At 33.5% G+C, this 19,247-nt stretch overlaps 2 protein-coding genes across 2 annotated transcripts; one reads left to right on the top strand and one right to left on the bottom strand.

The window, feature by feature from the left end:
* Window positions 1–1,419: 1,419 nt before the first annotated feature.
* LOC120265239 (oligopeptide transporter 5-like) lies at window positions 1,420–4,296 on the bottom strand. Its single transcript, XM_039273120.1, has 6 exons — window positions 3,772–4,296; window positions 3,478–3,575; window positions 2,772–3,344; window positions 2,391–2,649; window positions 2,122–2,304; window positions 1,420–2,040 (listed from the first exon to the last, which is right to left on the bottom strand). Exons 1-6 carry the CDS (start codon window positions 4,294–4,296, stop codon window positions 1,420–1,422), a joined length of 2,259 nt encoding a protein of 752 aa, XP_039129054.1.
* A 7,381-nt stretch (window positions 4,297–11,677) lies between these two features.
* On the top strand, window positions 11,678–17,408 carry LOC120265238. Its single transcript, XM_039273119.1, has 8 exons — window positions 11,678–11,802; window positions 13,218–13,236; window positions 13,699–13,740; window positions 14,876–14,926; window positions 15,001–15,112; window positions 15,595–15,643; window positions 15,728–15,823; window positions 16,966–17,408. The coding sequence occupies exons 1-8, from the start codon at window positions 11,678–11,680 to the stop codon at window positions 17,078–17,080; spliced, it is 609 nt and encodes a 202-aa protein (XP_039129053.1). The 3' UTR covers window positions 17,081–17,408.
* Window positions 17,409–19,247: the final 1,839 nt, after the last annotated feature.

Genomic DNA, 19,247 nt, shown 5'->3' with positions numbered 1-19,247 from the left:
CTTGCATTGGATACCACGCCAACCCATCACATGCTTTCATCATTATCACTCCTGTTTTAAGAAAGAAAACCAAAAATGACAAAATGCTACTTTTGCAAATTCACACCCAGTACACAAATTTAGCAAGTAATAATTGTGCTGCAAAATATCACATGTTGCTAAGCATACGAATTTAAAATTTTATTTTATTTTCTTAAAAAATAATTAAATTTATGGGCAGCATTTGAACACATGATTGTTTTTTAAATAAAATATCAATTATAATTTTTTTCTTTTTCTTTTAAAGCCTCCCTTATTTTTTAAATTAAATATTATTTTGTTAATTAAATTAAAAATTCAACAATTGAATGTTACTGGCCATTTAATTTGTGGTAATCCGAAAAGTTTCAAATTAACATGTAGAATTAGTGGGGTGGTAACATTGATGTGGTAATATGTGATTAACAACTTTGAAATTTTACCAATAATCTTGGTAATCCTATTACCACAAAAAACAAGTGGCTATGTTGAATTACTAAATAAATGATAATCTGAATTTTTTTTCACAAATATACTTTTTTTAAAAAAATAATAATTTTTATATTTTATTCGTTGGATAAAAAAATTAATTTTGGATAATGTTATTTTAAAAATATCTTCAACTTCAAAAATTATTTTTTTTTATTATAATTAATTTTTTTAATTTTATTTTATCTGAATTTTTTGTGTGCTCAAATTTTAGATATAAAGATATTTTGAAAAAATACCAAAAAAAAATAAAAATTAATCTTTAATGTTATAATTCAAATCTCTAATGGGGGTAAGGAATGCTGCTAAGCATGTACAAGAATATAAGACGATATCTATTAGAAAGATGAAAAGCTTCATTCTAAATTTGGCCAACTCCGCATAACCCTACCTTCTGCTTTTCACTTGGGACCTTTATTTCATTGTTGATACTAACAATCAGATTTTGATTGCACAAGCAAGGAGGATTACAATAGGTACTAATCTAAATGCAAAGGCCAAAGCTCTAATCCTAGGTTTAACCACTGTAAGGGACCAAACCTTAGGACTAAATTAATATATATCTGTACAGACTTTGTGGAACTCGCTTGGAGCACCGAGCTGTATAGATAAGATATTGAATTGGAGATTAGAACTATAGATCATAGATGGAGAATCTATGTGTGGAACTTACCAAGGATTTAATTTCTAGTATTTTGTGTTATGTTCTTTTTTGTGTTTGGGGAGGTTGGAGGCCCGATTTTTATGTTATCTGTTTTTATTATAAATGTTTGCATGGTAGAATCTATATATTTTTTGTATTCTTAGTAGAGACTCCAAACAAAAGATTTTCTTTTCCAACATAATTTTATGGTTATATTTATTTCTTAAAAGAAAAGAATTAAAAAAAAACACCATTATTATTAGATAAACCTATAAGTTTGGACAACCATCAACACTAACACCAGGAATTGTAGGACAAACTGCCAAAGGGCAATGGTCATCTAAGTCCAACCCCCACCAACTCAACCCATAAACACCACCCAACTGAAGACTGACAGAAAGCACAAGCCCAGCAATGACACTTCCAACATCCAATGCAACTGATAACAAGAACCCTTTCTCTATCCACTCAACACCAAACCTCCTCAACACCACAAAATGAAAGAAAATACCTGTTGCAAACCAAGACCAGTAGTTTACTGCAGTAACAGGCAAAAGTCTTGCGCCCGCACTGAAGATGATCGGAAAGTTAATCAAACGAATCCATTTTCTCTCTGGAAACATCCTGGTGAGCAGCCATACGACAACCGGCATTATAATGCCGATGAGAAAGAAGTAATACATGGAGCTATAGAGGCCATTTGGGTAGTAGAGACGCTGAGGACCGACAACTCCCCAGCTGATAATATCACTGTAGTAGACTCTATCACCTGGACATGTCCATTGGCTTCCTCTGGGGAGCTTGTCTGGGTGGCATATATTCTTTATGGAGCTTAGCAGCCACCAGTTGCAGAAAAAACTGATTGAACTTGAGATTACAACTCCTGCCATCTATATATATATCACAATATTACTGTAAAAGATATACATGTGGGCGTGTGCAGGAAATTAGTTAGTTAATTAATTAATTACCTGAATAATGAAGATGGATCTTGGAGGGATCTTCATGTAGTGGCCAATTTTAAGTTGGTAGAGATAGATAATAGCAACTTCCATGCTAACTGAAGTGTAGGCTCTGAAAGTCATGATGGCGAAAGGTCTTCCAGGATATATGTATGAGATTATCAACTGTTCAAAGGCTGATATTGATGCTCCCTGGTGATGCATAGTAAATGAAGTTCAGTTAATTATTGGTTGCAGTTAAATTACAGAAAGAGAAAAAAAAAAAAAAAGTTAATTACTTTGCCAGAGGATGCAAGAATGACACCAACTGGAGGGAGGAAAATGAGAAGGATGAGACAAGCCAATAAAACCCCCCAGAATGGAAGTTGGAACTCTCTGCCAAAGCCCTCACAGACAGCAAACCCTAAGCCCAGGGAGATGGCAATGATAACATAGTGCCACCAAATAGGAATCGCTTTGTATTTTTTCATCAGATGATTGTGAACATCTTCTTCCTGATTATTGTTATATGCTTGAATAAATTGTTGCCATATGGACCTGTAAAATCAATCAATATAATATAATTCTTTAAGATAAACTTGGGATTTGTGAGCTTTATATATATATATATATATATATATTATCCTTCAAATAAATTACTTGGATTGAGGATATATTACCTTCCCATGAAGAGTGCAACATGAGTAATTGTAGCAACCAGAGAAGCAAAATCAAACCCTGATATGAAAACAGCAGAGATGCTTTGATAGAGCTTCGAGTAGTTGTTGTAAGCCTCAACATCAAGTTGATTAGATATAGGATTCAGAACACGAGAGACATTGTATTTTTGGCCATTATAAGCAAAAACATCATAAGAGAAGATGGGAAATCTCTTTGCTTCAAATAAGTTAGAGCAATAAGTTATTGGGACTATGATACAGAGTATTAAGATAAACCCAGCCATTGAATTCATTATGGTAAACAATGGCAAAGCCATGGGGCTACCTAAGAATCCAGAGATAGCATTCCAATCAAGGGCAAAGGAGCCAAGGCCAAGGCCATGAAGACCTGAACCTATCTGTTGTGCTGTGATTGACCTTTTCCATATCAAACAGAGGAATGAAAGTGCAGTTAAAGATGGGAAGAAGAAGTTGGGTATTATATAATATGCAAAGCTTGAGATTGCTGCCATCATGAGGAACTGAAACTTGGATGTCTTTCCTTTCACCTTCTCTTCTGTTTCATGCATTGCTCTGAGGTATTAATTAGAACAAATTAAAAGAAGAATGATATGTAAACTCATGATAACTTCCAACACACACACACACACACACACACACACACACACACACACAGAGAGAGAGAGAGAGAGAGAGAGAGAGAAACCTGAACATAGTGACAGTAACTAAAGAAAATGGCCACCACATGTAGGGTGAGTTAACTAGCAATTTTGTAAACAAACCACCAATGCCATATCCAAGTATCTGTCAGATATACTCACAATTCTCAGAAATGAGAACTTACATTAAACCAAAAGTAGCTGAATATAAAATTTCAAAGAACTATAGAAACTTTGCATACACGCATATATGTATAATAAAACATTTAATTATTCTTAAAAACAAAAAAAAACTCTATTATTACTAATAAAGATACATAAGTGAAAAGAGGTACACTCACTTGAGTTGATATCATCATCATGAAACTAGAAATGAGATTGACATGCTGGGAGAAGAAGACTTTCTTGGAGATGATTATGCTCAGAAATAAAGGGTACCCTCCAGCAGACGCCATCAAGCTTGCAAGGAGATGTTCCTTCATGCTGAATGGCCCTGGGTTTAGTGAGAAAGAAAAGCCAACCCAAGGGATTCTCACAGGTTTCGTCGGAAGTGTAGATGCCATAAACCTTCCGACAGGGAGCATGAGCATCTGAATTAGTATTTCGCTTATATACACTGGGTTTTGCCGGAACCCAAAGAAGGTGGTTGTAGGGTAAACGATGAGGCATGCTGTGATTCCCAGCAACCATGTCCTGAAGGTCAGTGTTGGGACTGTAGGGTCATCAATGGTTGGCACAGTGTGACGGACTTGCTCTATTGGAGACTCTTTAGGTTCATCTGGAAGAGAAAAAGAAGAAGTGAGATGATCAGTGTGAGTATTGTTATTGTATGTGCGCAAGGTTTGAGTTTTGTGGTTCTTGCCCATGCATGCAAACGTGGGGTGATAGATATGGAGGATTGTCGGATTATTATTATTATTTTTTATTAAAAAAAAATGAATCACGTTTTTATTCAAACAACAAAACAAGTACAGAAACAGAAGAGAATAGAGAACAAAGAAGCAGCCATGATCTAAACGAATTAGAAAGATATCATCTGCACTTTCAAGAAAAAAAAAGATTAGTCAAAAAGCACTAGAACAAAGACGGACTCAAAAGCTAAAAGAGGAAGAGCCCCAAAATATGTTAAAGGTCTTCAGCAGCCAACAGGAAGAGGCGGAGGTGAATCACTCCCTAATCAATTTTTGTGCATGTGATTTGTGTGGAATATTGGATTATGGAAAAAAATTAAATGGAAATTGATTCATTGCTTTATTTTTGTTTATTTTGTTGCCAGAGAAAGTGTTGAAGATATTGGTATTGACTGTTTGTTTGTTTTTTTCCTTAAAAATGGACGGTGAATATTATTATGATTGATTTATTCAAGGAAGGAACTAAAATGGAATTTCATTCATTCTTGTATTTTATTTTACTTACCATAACAATTTGCTTTAGATCTTGACAGATGTTCATTCAATTGTATTTGGTCGGGATATAATTTATTCAATATATTTGTTAAGATATTTAAATAAAATAGTCTATCTAATAAATCAGACCCTGTACGACATTGATCAATAATAAAATATTAAAAAATATATTACAAAAATTAATAATAACCAAATATTATATAAAATATAATTATATATATAATAAATAATTAACTAAATTTGATATTTAAATTCCTTTCATATTCAAAACAAACACATCCTAACTAAAACAAATTAATTAAAAATATACGATCAAAATATAATCGCAATTGTTTAAATATTTAAATATAACTAATATGTGATAAAAATTTGATTCCACATTCAAAACAAAAACACAGCAAGTCAAAAATATGATCACAAGATAACCACTATTACAAAAGAAAAAAAAAACTAGATATAAAATAAGGTATTAAAAATTTTATCAATATATATATCTATACACACATATACAAGACGTTATAATTAAAGAAAGAAAGGTAAACCAAATATTCTTAAAAAAAAGGAAAAAAAATCAATAATAAAACCTTGTTTTGGAGGCACAAACATCCTCATTTATAACATTATCATGAAGCAACAGTTTCCATCATCCTATTGATTCTTTCTTATTTCCTTGTTCTCGCCGTGGTTGTCTTCGTGCCTCGCCATCAAATCTATATCGTCCCTGCTATATCCAATGACCACGTAACATCATGTGGAGAGAGAGAGAGAGAGGAGAGAGGAGAGAGAGAGAGAGAAGAGAGAGAGAGAGGAGATCCACAAGGGCTTTAGAGAAATTAGAGATTGTGCAAGAGAGAGAAAGGAGATTAACCCTTGCAGTTTGACCCGGTTGATCCGGCCATGTCAAGGGGGCATATATATCGGACCGAGCACACGGCCTATTCCCGCTTTTTTTGGTTGAACCAGCAGGGCCTGTTTGTGCAACCTTGCTAATAAACAAGTTAATAATATTAAATACAATTCATTTTGTCTCATCTTTAAAATGTAAAAATTAATTTATTATTATCTCATAATAAAATAATTATTAGAAATTATATGCGTATATGTTGAAGTAGTGGCCTTGTTTTTTGAGTTTTTTTTATAAAAATACAAATAAATTATTAGAATTCATACGAGTATATGTTGGTGTAGAGGCCTTGTTTTTTGAGTTTTTTTTTACAAAATGAGAATAAATTATATGTTAAGTGTGTGGGTTTTTTAAATATACCACGCACTAATTGTTAGGGGATTTGTCCCCTACTCTACACCTGCACACACAGGGATCCAATGTCAAAAGGTTATGAATGCCATTGGAGGCATAGTTTGCTATTATGTGAAAGCAAAAACAAGAAAAATAATAATTTGCCTCTTTACTATTTTTTTAATGGCTAAATACAACAGAAAAATAACTTAAGAAGTCTAATGCACAACAACAATAAATGAGAGATTCACACATTATTTTATTTTATTTTTTTTTTTTGAAAAGGTGGATAAACCACATTCATTAGAAAAATGCCAGTACAGCAAAATACATCAAGGGGCCCACTAGATATGGAACGCCAGAAACAGAAACAAGATACAAGATAACAAAGTGGGGACAAACCGTCTCCACAAGGCCACTAAGGCCACCGCTGAAACCCACTAGCTGGGACTGGGATCCACAAACGCCTCGGAGGCAGGCTCCTCCCTCGTCTCATCTGCAATAGAAACAGGAAACTCCAAGCTTCGTCGCACAATTGACATAGAACCCTCCATCTTCTCCTTCACACTGTCAGGTGCTACAGAGAACCAGGATAAAAGCATATGAATAATCTTCACACAAAGGGAGTGCACAGGAATCATAGAGGCATTAAAAATGCAGTCATTGCGTGCAAGCCTAATATTCCACACAACTGCCTTAACCACTAGGTCACCCATAACTCTACGCGAAGGCACTAGAGATAGTCTCCAACTACTCCAGACCAAAGCCAATGACATCGGAGGGCCAGGCAACCCCAACAAACTCCCAAAGAAGGCCCACACCTGTCTAGCAAAAGTGCAATGTAGAAACAAGTGATAGGTAGTCTCCAAGTCAGAATAGCAAAACACACATGTTGCCGTAGGCAAACGGTTGCAGCGACACATAGCAAGATTAACTTGAGAGAGAATTTTATCCTTCCAAGCCAGCCAATTAAAAAGATTCACACATTATCTAAGTGTTAATTGTCATTAAAAACTTTTGAACAAGAATGTTTTTTAATTTACAATATCGACAAGCCATCACCATTCACACATCCACTAAATATTTAACCATATTTTGGGAAGGAATCTAACTCTCGACCTCTAATATCGGAAATATACTTACTACCATTCGGCTATTTGCAAATACACATGTTTAATGTCAATATTCAAGTACATGATTTTAATAACAAACACAAACTTACAAAAATTTAATACATAAAAGCATCCATATTGATCGAGTACATTGATATCAATTACAAAAACTAATTTAATTGCCATGCGTTGAACATGTCCGCGGCCATAGTGTGCCTAAATTAGGTCCACTAGTTTGTTGGCTCAACAGCTAAAATGGTCTCAATGTCTTCCTCTATGTCTGGCTCCAATGTTAAATTGCCCACTTCATTTTCTGCAGGGTGTTCTGTCATCCCTCTTCTAATAAATTTTGTAGCAAGCAACATGCATTAATAATACGCCTTTGAGTGGTTAAATTATAGAAGCATGGATTGGCCAAATTTTTCAAATGAATTTTTAGAAGACCAAACGTCCTCTCAAGTACATTTCTAGCTCCAACATCTTATATATTAAAGAACTCTTGTACTGTAACTGGTTGACGGCCATCAGCCCAAGAACTCAAGTGATATTGCTGTCCTAAAAAAGGCGCAAGAAATTCTTGGCAATTTGTATATTTTGAATCAACTAAGTAATAGAAACCTAAAAAAGGGACAAGTGTTCTTTTTATTAGCTAATGGTGCTGGATCCATTTATTATTATGAAAAATTTTAAATTATGATTAAAGCATATTTTATTTACTGTTTGGAACTTTTAATCCATTGGGCTTCATAATAGCATCTTTTAGAATTTGGTCGTCATGTGCTAAACTTTCCCAACCGGATAAGCCATATATAAATTGCATATCTTGGCTACAAATGCCAAGTACATTGGTTGTTATTTCAAATTTTTTTGTTCTATATCTTGGATGATCAATTTTTGGAACATATAGTTGGATATATGTTCCATTTAATGCTCCAAGACAGTTCTATGTTTGCCAAAAACAATTATTACATATAAATTGGCCATCACGTAAAAACTTAAAAAAAAGTCAATGTCAATGTCAATGAGAAATTATCTTAAACCACTTCCACCTATTATCATAAAAATTTTCATGTACATGTTCAGGCTTCTTCAGTAACACTCGACAACAAAGAATGATTGATTTCAAAACAATATGGAAGTGTTGACTAACTATTTCGGCAGATTGAACAAAATCAACCTTTATTATTCTATTTTTGACATGGCGTGCGGCAATATTAAAAAATATTGCTACCATCTCAACCATGACATTCCATTTGCCATGTAACCAACCAATAGTGGTCAGTAATGGCATAACAATGAAAGCAACATTGATCCATGCATAGCTTATCGATGCAGTTAACATTGCTTTTGTAAACCACTCGATACAAGTACTCATGTTGCTTGCGGCTCCTTAAAGATGTTGACTCAATCTCGTACTCTATCATTTTGTTCTCTAATTGCACATAAAGCAATAGTAATGTTTATAATGTAAAAGATGCACGAGTATATTATGTAATATAGTCTCTCTTCATCAACGTTGTCCATATTTTCATTAGCCATATCTAGAATAACAATGAAACATACATCAATTAGATTAAGTTTATGACAATGCAATCATGAACATAACATCCTATAATAAATTTAACTTCCATGGAGCATGGACTAAATAATAACCCTTCATTAAGGCATTGAGAAGATGTTGTCATAGTAATAACTTTTGGATTTTAATTAATAACCAAATAATAATTAGAAAAAAAATTAAAACCAAACCTTTACAAATCATGGAAAGCACTTTGCTGTTTTGCTTTGCAGTAAAACAGTAACACAATTACTATAAAAAAGTACTCTGATTATTATGGTAGCTATCACAAAATTATCTAATGATCTGCTTAATTTTTTTTGGTTTGTGTCCATACCTTTATGGATTTTTGACATCAAACTAGGACTAAAGATAGGTAACACCATTGGCATGCATAAAATCTGGTCAATCATTCATTAATGCAAGTCATTGTGCCACATTCTCAACATTAATATTTAGAACTGCGGATTTGATTGAAATGACGTGACAATTAATCAAATTTTAGGATGCCATTCCATAAACAACAATGCTTATAGAATGACATATGCATGTTTCTCATTAGATCTAACTCAAATCACATTGTTTGGGTACAATATTAATCTAAACTACTAAAATTTCATTATGTATCACATCAATGACAACTGCATGTTTCTCATTAAAACCTACTTTGTTCACATTGTTTTGGTACAATGTTAATCTAATTTTCATCATACTATATATGCCATCATGAAATATACTATTATTGATAAATACATTGTCTGCTAATTTTTAACTGATCTAATAAAAATAATAACCAACCTTTTGTAGTTGAAAAATCCACAGGAGTTAGCTCACCATTCATGACTTTGAACCTAGTCGCCACCCTATGATGCTAGGATTATAACAGCAAGAAGCTAGGTTTAATTAATAAATATAACCCAAATCATCATCAAAATCATTATAATCATCATTATTATAAAGATTCATTTACATTTTTAATTGACAAATTCCATTGGAATGATTTTATGGGAATGAATCTATAGATATATACCTGAAATCTTCTCTTGTTGAGTTTGTTTTAAGCAGGAAATATAATTACAGTTTTGAACATAGCAAATGGAGAGAAGATTTAAGAAAGTTTAAGAAACAGCTAAACATTTCTTTCTTTGCATAACTGATTATCAAGAGAAAAACAAAATAAGTAATACCCATCAAGAAAATTAAAAATGAGATGATCAACAATGTCAAATTTAAATATCTTTTAACAAGCTTCTTGTTGCTTTTTCTTTTATATCAAATCTGTGAACTGATAAAAAAAAGACTGTTGAAAGTGTTGAAATGGGAGAGAAGAGATGCAGATGGGAGAGATGAGATGCAGGATAAAATGGAAAGTGTTGAAATGAGAGAAGTACATTAAGAGGGATAAATTTGTCATTTCAAACTCAAAGAATGAGATTCCTCTCAAAATAGGGAGGGATGAAATGCAGGCATATGGAGGAATTCTAATCCTTCACATGAATACAATAGGATCCTTTACTTGATACCAAGTAAGGTGTAATAGTGGGAAGGAAAAGTATTAATTTGCTAACAGTTCATATTCCCATCATCCAAACACACTATTAAGTTTCTTCATGTTGGGTTTCAACACATTTTGGGCTAAAACAATAAGTCGGGCTTTGGCCCAATATAAAAATGAAAAAGAAAAAAAAAGAAGCTATGTCGTTTAATGGAATGTCAAGGGCAAAAGGGTAATCACATGTGAATGCTTTATTTGTGTAAAACTCAAGGTAAGAAAATGAGAAGGATGAGACAATAGAGTGGGAGAAGAAAAAAACCAAGAAAAGGAAGGAGAAAGGGATTAAAGCTAAGTTTGGCAAGAAGATCGAATAGCGATCAGCACCGGATTTCATCTACATTCTTGGGTAGAGAACATCCTTGCAAGTAAGGTTCATAATCCTTTGAGTTGATCTCCTTAAATCCTTCTTGATGTCATTGTATCCATCTTGGGAGAAGATGATGTATGCATGTCTTGTTGAGTCTCTCAATGAGTACTCTTGTCTTTGAGCTTGTATACCTCTAGTTAGCTAGAGAAATATTTGTAAACTCCATTATTTGACATAATGGAAGCATTGTATTAGGCTCTAAGGAGTCCCGTGGTTTTTTCCTTGATTCGAAGAGTTTCCATGCTAAAATTGGTGTCTTGTATTGTATGCTTGCATTTTCATCATCTTTGTAGTTATTACCTACTTCAGGTCACAAAGAGGGGTTGTAATCACACTCTTGAGGGTTGTATTTGACCTAAAAGGGTCTTGAAACCATATAGAGGTCGTATGAAATTGTTCAGAATACATATGGGTGTTATATGGGCATATGAGAGGCATATGGGATGTCATATGCGCATATGAGAGGCATTGAGGTCATATAGAAATTCAGAGAGCTTTGCCTCGGGTATACGGGTGCCATATGATTGGTATAGAGGCCGTATAGATTTTCCTAAGAATTTACACTAAATCATACGGGCGGCATGCTGACCGTATAGAGACTGCATGCATAAATAGTAAATTATTACAGTAACAAATCCCAAAAACCTCCATTTCTCTTCCCCATGTTTGTATGCATGGGCAAAAACCACCAAACTCAAACCATGAACACGTGCAATAACAACACTCACACAGATCATCATCTCACTTCTTCTTCTTCTGCTTCTTCTTCTTCTTCTTCTTCTTCTTCTCTTGTAGATTAACCTAAAGAGTCTCCAATAGAGAAAATGTGTCACACTGTGCCAAACCAATGATTCGAAGATGCCTGTGTTGACATTCAGGACATGGGTTCTTAATTGGAATCTCAGCAAGTTTCATCAAAAACCTCATAGCCACCTTCTTTGGATTCCGGCAAAACCTAATCATCATGAGCACTACACTTGCCTAGATACTCATGCTCCCCGTTGGCAGGATCATGGCCTCTACTCTTTCGGTGAGGCAAGTGAATATTCCTTGGGTTGGCTTTTCCTTCTCCCTAAACCATGGGCCATTCAACATCAAGAAGCATGCCCTTACAGACACACTTTTTGTTGGTGGAGGGTATCCTTTCTATCTGCATATAGTTACATTGAAGAATGTCTTCTTTATACAAAAAATTAATATGATTCCAAGTTTCATGATGATAACATCAACTTAGATATGAGTGAATTTTGTTTTCCTTTAAAGTTTGTTTGTGTTTGAGCTATTGTTTACAAGCTAATCATGAGGTTGACTCATATAATTGATAGTTACACGACAAGAAAAAATGCCATATGTGACACATAAATTTGTGACACATAAAAGTGTTGCAAATTTGCGACACAAATCGCAATAATTTGTGACAAAAAACTAATAATGTTGCAGAAAGAACCACATTACGTCACAAAAAATGACCATCCAAGAACGTCGCAAAATGTGTTGCAAAATTTTGGGATCTAGCATGTAAATTGTCTGTGACACAGATTACAACACAATACTTGCGACAATCTATTAACATCGCAAAATATGTCACAAAATTTTGAAGCCCAACATGTTTGTGACACAGATTGCGACATAATATTTACAACTATCTATTGCTGTCGTAAAATTTGTCACAAAGTTTAACAATAAAAAAAAATATATTTTTCGCAACCAAAAAGATGGGTATAGTTTGTGGGTAATTGCAAAACAAGTCCTCCATAGACACTTGTTTTCAATCCTTTAGCTTCATCATTTTTCACTTTCTTCACAAGTTTTGGCACTTTTTTTAACAAATACGCATGATTATTTGGTATTAGTGCCTTCAAAACTCTATATATATTGATTTAAATTAGTATCTCTCTCTCTCTCCTTTTCACTTTCTTTAATCTGCATTTAGGGTTTTGTTTAGTATATTTACCAACTTTATATGATTAACTAGTTAATTTTCGTAAAAGAAACATAAGATTTTTTTTATTAATACTAATTATATACCACCAACTATTGATTCAACCGACATAGATTTGTATTGATTAAATAAGTATTTTTGAGTTTGAATTCTTGTATACACACATTTGGAGAGAGACCCACTCATTATAAGACACCTCACTGTAAAACCGAGTCAAATATATATATATATATATCTATAAAAATGTATATTTATATAATATTTCTTTGCAAGAGTTAGTAGGCCCAGTAGGCCCACAACCCAACATAACTTCAAAACAATCCCTTCAACACTTTATCGGATCCCACGTCCCATCTATCTCGACGGTGTCACCACCATCGCCATGGTCAACGATCACTCCCCCTCCCCAGTGTATATCTTCCACTCCGGCGGCAACCTTACACCACTGCTCGTCCCCCACCGACGCCCCCTGGTCCAATGAGTCCCGCCCCATTCGCTCCCTCGCCATCAACGCCCCCGCCTCCAACACCACCGGGATCATCCTCTCTCCTGTCCCCCAAACCCTCCCTATTCGCGCTCCATCGTGAGACATCGGAGCTCATTCTTCGAGTATATGCTCTAGATCTCAGGTGAGAGCCTCAATCGTTCTGGCCATCCATCCTCAACAAGAGCATCCTATGCTCTTTGTGATCTTGAACCAATTCATGTTCGTTTCTCCCATCATTTAGAGATCAGTGTTAACTTTAATCTACTTTTAGTGTTTTATTGCTGAATTTTTCTATCTAAGGTTAGTGATCGATCACAGATGGTCAAATTCATGTTTTTTTTTTTGTCTTAGTATTGCTTTGAAGTTAGGTTGTTTCCCAAAGGATCTTATAGTTAGATGCCTTTATTTATAGTAAGCTTAAGGTTTTTTTTCCAGGCTGATCTAAATCATGAAATTTCAATGGTTTCATATTATGCTTCCTCATCTGAACCTGCCTAAGTGCATGAAAAAATTGTTTATATTCAGTATTCAAATAGGCAAGAAATTGTCAATAACATGAGCTCTGGTGATGTTGTTGGTAATGTCTTGCTTGTTACTATTGAAGGTGTTGAAGCTGGTGATTGTCATCATTGATGTAATCTATTTGGTGAGTCCTCTCCCAATTCTCCAAGTCAGCCAATTAAGTCTTTATCCTTTTTGATTTTCAAGCTTTTGCATTCCTTTGGTTTTTGATATTGTTGATAACGGTAAGGGAGTGTGTGTGTCAAAACAATCTATATATCGATGGTTATAATCCTAATTGATTATAATCCTAATTCACATGGATTCAAAACTATTCTTACTCTTGTATTTCTTGAAGTCCCTTGACTATTTGCCTTTCAGTAGAGCAAGGCCAGCCTAATTGATTTTTTTTTCAGAGATAATGAATCATCCCTAAATATATCGATGTTTATTCAACTCTATTTTATGCTATGAGTTGATTTGTTTTGTTGCTTTGATCACTAATGTGTGATTCTTTTCTTTATACTAATAATATGTATCACTCTTCACTATAAGGAAACATAGTATTATGGCTCCATTTTTCTTTTAGTTTTCTATAGTTTGTATAGTTTGTTAGTATTTATACTATTTTGTGTTAGTGTATTCTTCATATTGCCCATCCATCCACCCTAAGGTAATGTTGTGTCAGTAATATATATATATATCTATATATATCTATATATATATCTTTGATCTTATAACTCCCCCACATCAACCCAAAAGTGCCATTCTAGCTATAAGATTAAGTATATATCTTCGATCTTAACATGACTGCCCCACATCAGCCCAAAAGGGCCATTCTAGTTATATGATTAAGCATCAACTCCTATTAAACAAAATAGTATAAAATAGTATAAGATTAAGCATATATCTTCCATCTTAACATGACTACCCCATATCAACCCAAAAGTGCCATTATAGCTATAAGATTAAGCATCCAACCAATTCATAGAGTATACCCTATGATCACTTGCTGAAGAAGATTTATTCTTTTCTGCTAGTTCAAATGCTCAAGAAGATGATTCAGAAGGTTTTATTTCATGAGCCAAACTATGATGCCAAAATTTTCCAAAGTTATCTGCCAGTGTGCTTGAGTCACCTTAACTGTGAGAAATTAGAAAATTATCAATTATGAAAGGTATAAAACATAAATTTTCTTTCTAAAACTCCTTGTACTTTTGTGCTGAGCCTCTTATCCATTAATACCATCATTAAGTACTTATATTATCGTACCATTTCAGTTTGATGCAGAAGGTTCTCTTCTGAACCTACCATTACCAGAATGTTGGGTGGTAAGTTTCCTTTGTCATTGGCCTCTTATTTATTGTAATGTACCAGTCAACAACTTAGAAATGCTTAATTGTAGGTATCGAAATTTCATGAGCTCATTGACTCTATAGCCACAAGCTATGACAAGTTTTTCTTTGGGGATGATGGCAGAGAGATCTATAGTTATTTTGGGGGGATTTTGCTAATTGGTAAGATGCATATATGACTATCATGTACATATGTTAAGTTTGTTAAATAATGAAACATGTGGGTTTTCATCTACATTAACTTTTTGCTATCACGCCTTGAAGTCAATGACACCATGCATAATGACTCAATAAATTGAGTCAACTGAAAAGTAGAGTAGATGTTTTGGTCGGCCAGTGATACACATATGTTGAAGGATGTCTAGATAAAATTTTCTCACTCATATCAGTGAGTGTTTAGTTTGCATCGTATTTTCTGGAATCACATGTTAGATTTGACAGAAGTGTTGATTGTTGGATTATGAAGTCAGTGCGCCCATAGGTCCCATACATCCTACTCCTCTTGTATGAAATTTGCTAGAAATTGAATGCAAACTCCATTGAACCTTTGAGTGAGATAAACATTTGTTTCTTGTTTTAGCTCAGAATATGTACTGATTAAGATGTCAAAATTCTCTAGGCTTTGATACAGTTCAGTGATTCAGGAACTGCCTCTGAAGCAAGAAATGCTTTGGTCGGAAGAAGTATTCCAAGGTCCTATTCCTTTTTTTCCATAAGACTTGGGACTTGTGAGTGTTTCTCTTTCCTAAGTTCTTGAATCAATCTTTTGTTTTCTAGGTACCTTCTGCCAGAGCATGTTACTTCTTGTCTGTTGCATATCTCATTTTCTGCTCATACCGACTTGAATATCAAGTTCCAATCACATATTAGCAGGTTTGTGCACATGGATCACAACTATCTTTTAGAGTCATATATTTTGTTGTACTTAACATTGCATCTTAACCTCAGTAGATATTTGTCTGATGAGTAGCATTTAAGGAAACTGTATTTCTAAATATGTTGCACGGAAATGATTGAAAATGTGATTGTGTGCCATGTGCTCCATAATAGGTTCTATCAAATTTGTGGTTTGTGTGGCCATGATATCAAATTACTTCTGCCATTTTCCCTTTGCATTTTCATTTTTTATCACTCTTTTGCCTTTTGCCCTTGAATCCATTGTTCTACTTAGATAGTAAAATGGTCTAACTTAATTTTGTCTATGACTTTGGTCAATTTTTTAAGTGGTTTTGTCACACTATATGATGATATCTCTATAAAGAAAGAAGCTCAATATATGACAAATTTTCTTTAATCTGTACCATGCTTTAAGATGAGATAAGACACAAGAATTTGTGTTCCTACTTGTAAATTTAATAATTTACCATTTTGATTGAATGAAATTGCCGTCTTTCTAGTCTCTGCATGTCACTTCCATGTTTGAAAAAAATAAAATGTCCTGCACATCTGGTTACGAGCTATAAGCTTTTCTTTTAAAGAATTTGCTTCCTTCTTTGGGTGGTCTTACCTAGTGTTTTGATGCGAGCTTCATGTTAGTCCTTCCAAGACACATGTTAGAGCAAGAACACCTGTATTGGCTTGCTAGTCTTACTATCCACTTGTTATATTATTTTTCTCATTGTACTTTTTTTTTTCTTCCTAACAAATGTGGTTCATCCTTTTTCCCAAAAAAAAAAGAGAAAAGAAAAGAAAAAAAAAAAGAGAATTTTTAGATGATTCAGCTGGAATATTTGGCATTAGGTAATGTCGTTACATTTCAATGATCTAGAAAGTTGATTATCTTCAACCTCCTTATGTTTGTGTTGCAATTTTTGCTTGGTAATTAGAGAAGCCTGCCTGTTAGTTGCTTCTTTTGTCTCACAGCGGATATGGTCTTTGTTATGTCTAATGTTAAGCATGTTTCATTAGCAAAATTGCAGACTATCCCTTAGATAACTCATAAACTTATTTGCATGTATACTTGCAAAATAGTGGAGCGCTTCCTCTTGACCATTATGTTTTCATGGTTGATCCAGGTTAGACATTATCGACTGTCGCATTCCCAACTGTTTCCACCTTCAAAGGTTGTGTGAAAAGCCAGGGCCCCTCTTTACTGCTCAGAAGATCACCGTTCTCTCTCAGCTTCTCTAAGAGCTACTCAAAATATTTTGGTCTAAAGTCATCCAATGGCTTCAAGGCAACAACAATGGCAGTTTATAAGGTGAAGCTCATTGGACCAGATGGTCAACAGCTTGAATTTGATGCACTTAATGACACCTACATTCTCGATACAGCTGAGACCGCAGGGGTGAGTTACCCTACTCGTGCCATGCTGGTGCAGTTCTACTTGTGCCGGGCAGCTGAAATCTGGTGATGTGAATCAATCTGATGGATCATTCCTTGGTGACTCACAGGTAAGCAAAGGCTACGTCCTAACTTGTGTCTCTTACCAAAGATCAGGCTATGCCATTCACACTCACAAGGAAGGTGAGCTCTATTGAATCTTCATGCATTTGAACTTTCATTTTAATCCGGTTTCTCAAAACTTTTCAATACTTCCTTCTATTCCTATTTGTAATTTGCTGGATTATGTTAAATAAAATATTTATTTATGATTTGAAACTGACTTTGTCATGCTTTTCTATGTAACAACCTGAAACTCAGCTTTTAAAAAATCAAATGAGTTGCTATTGATTTGAAATGACGCAAAATATAGGAAATATTATTGCTGCTTGGGGAGTCTGCTTTCCAAGCCCCTCGCACTTCAGAGGATATTGAATAGCCTCAACCTTCAACCCAATAACAAGATTAGGGTGTAGATAAAATTGCAATAAAATGAATGTGATGTTTTGGATTATTACATTAAATACTTTTATAATTTTCTATTGTTATATTAGATGTTTAGATTATTATATTTTGCATTTGATTGTTCCATTAAGGTGGCATTTGGTTAGATGTAATTTTAAATGCAGTAGAATTGTAACTGGAAATCCTTGATTTTCAAAATATAGTGCAGTCAAATTTTGTCTTTGGTTGGATGTAACTGAAATTACTGTATTATAAAATTTTATATTTGTTTGGAAGAATTTCTAAATCTGGAATTGAAAAACACATGTTTAGTTGGATGTAGTTTGAAGATTTAGTTACTCATGGTAAGATTACCCCCTTATTTTATTATATATCAATTTATTATGATATACTAAATATTAAATATTTATTAATTATCAACTTTAGTATTTAATTTAAATTATTATTTTTTATGATATTTAAAAAGTTTATGTTTAATAATTAGTAATAATAAATTAAATCATTGATAAATTAAAAAGTTAAGGTGGTGGTTAATATATTATTTAATATTTTTATTATTAACTGATTATTATATTTATTTACTTACTCTAAAAACATTTTTTTTAATAAAATTGCTATTTATCATTAACTTTTTATTATAACTAGTTATTATATATTTATTAACTTACTCTTATGTTGTGCTTATTTATTAATTTGCATACACTTGCTAGAAAAAGAGGAAAATTAGAGAAAAAAATTTCAAGCATGCTTAAACATATAGATCACAAGGACAATAACAAAATTAAAATTATACCATGTATTGTCAAAATGAACAACACATGGAATGCCCATCATATATTCTTATTTGAGTTAACAATTATGAACCATCTTACATTGCCAAAATGAACAACACATGGAAAATGTCCATCATCATAATTATATAAAGTTTGAGTAAAAACCTAGTTTTCATGTCATGCATGCAAATAAAATCTCAACAAAGTCATCTTCCTATATAATACATAATTACAAGCAAAACAACATGTGATTGGTCTTGATCATGATTCCAATCTGAATGTTTCATGCTAAACAACAAAAGAAAAATGTCTCAATAGTGCAAATTCCAATCTCATCATTGCAACCAACAATCCTTATAAAAAAAATGATAGATCAAGACTCAAACACAATTAAGTTCAAAGTTTCATACTTAACAACACAAAAATAACTCAATAATCAGTGCACATATAAAAAAAAACATTCAAAATGAAGAAGGCAATCATTACATAGTCAAATTTTAGAGTTTACAATCTCATGCTACGTTTGCCGTCCTTCAACACGATAAATAACCTGTACATATGGAAAAAAAAAAAATCAATTTTCAATGTTATGAAATAATATATGACAGCAATATATATATATATATATATATAAATGACAAAATTATTTACCAGTAGCATTCTTCTTGGTTTCATTGCTAAACTCATGGCTAAAAAAAATTTGAAACATAGTAGGTACATAACAACATCATAACACA

Source organism: Dioscorea cayenensis, chromosome 7, assembly GCF_009730915.1.
Source record: "Dioscorea cayenensis subsp. rotundata cultivar TDr96_F1 chromosome 7, TDr96_F1_v2_PseudoChromosome.rev07_lg8_w22 25.fasta, whole genome shotgun sequence".
Lineage (NCBI taxonomy): Eukaryota > Viridiplantae > Streptophyta > Magnoliopsida > Dioscoreales > Dioscoreaceae > Dioscorea > Dioscorea cayenensis.
This window is presented reverse-complemented; position numbering and strand designations above follow the sequence as displayed.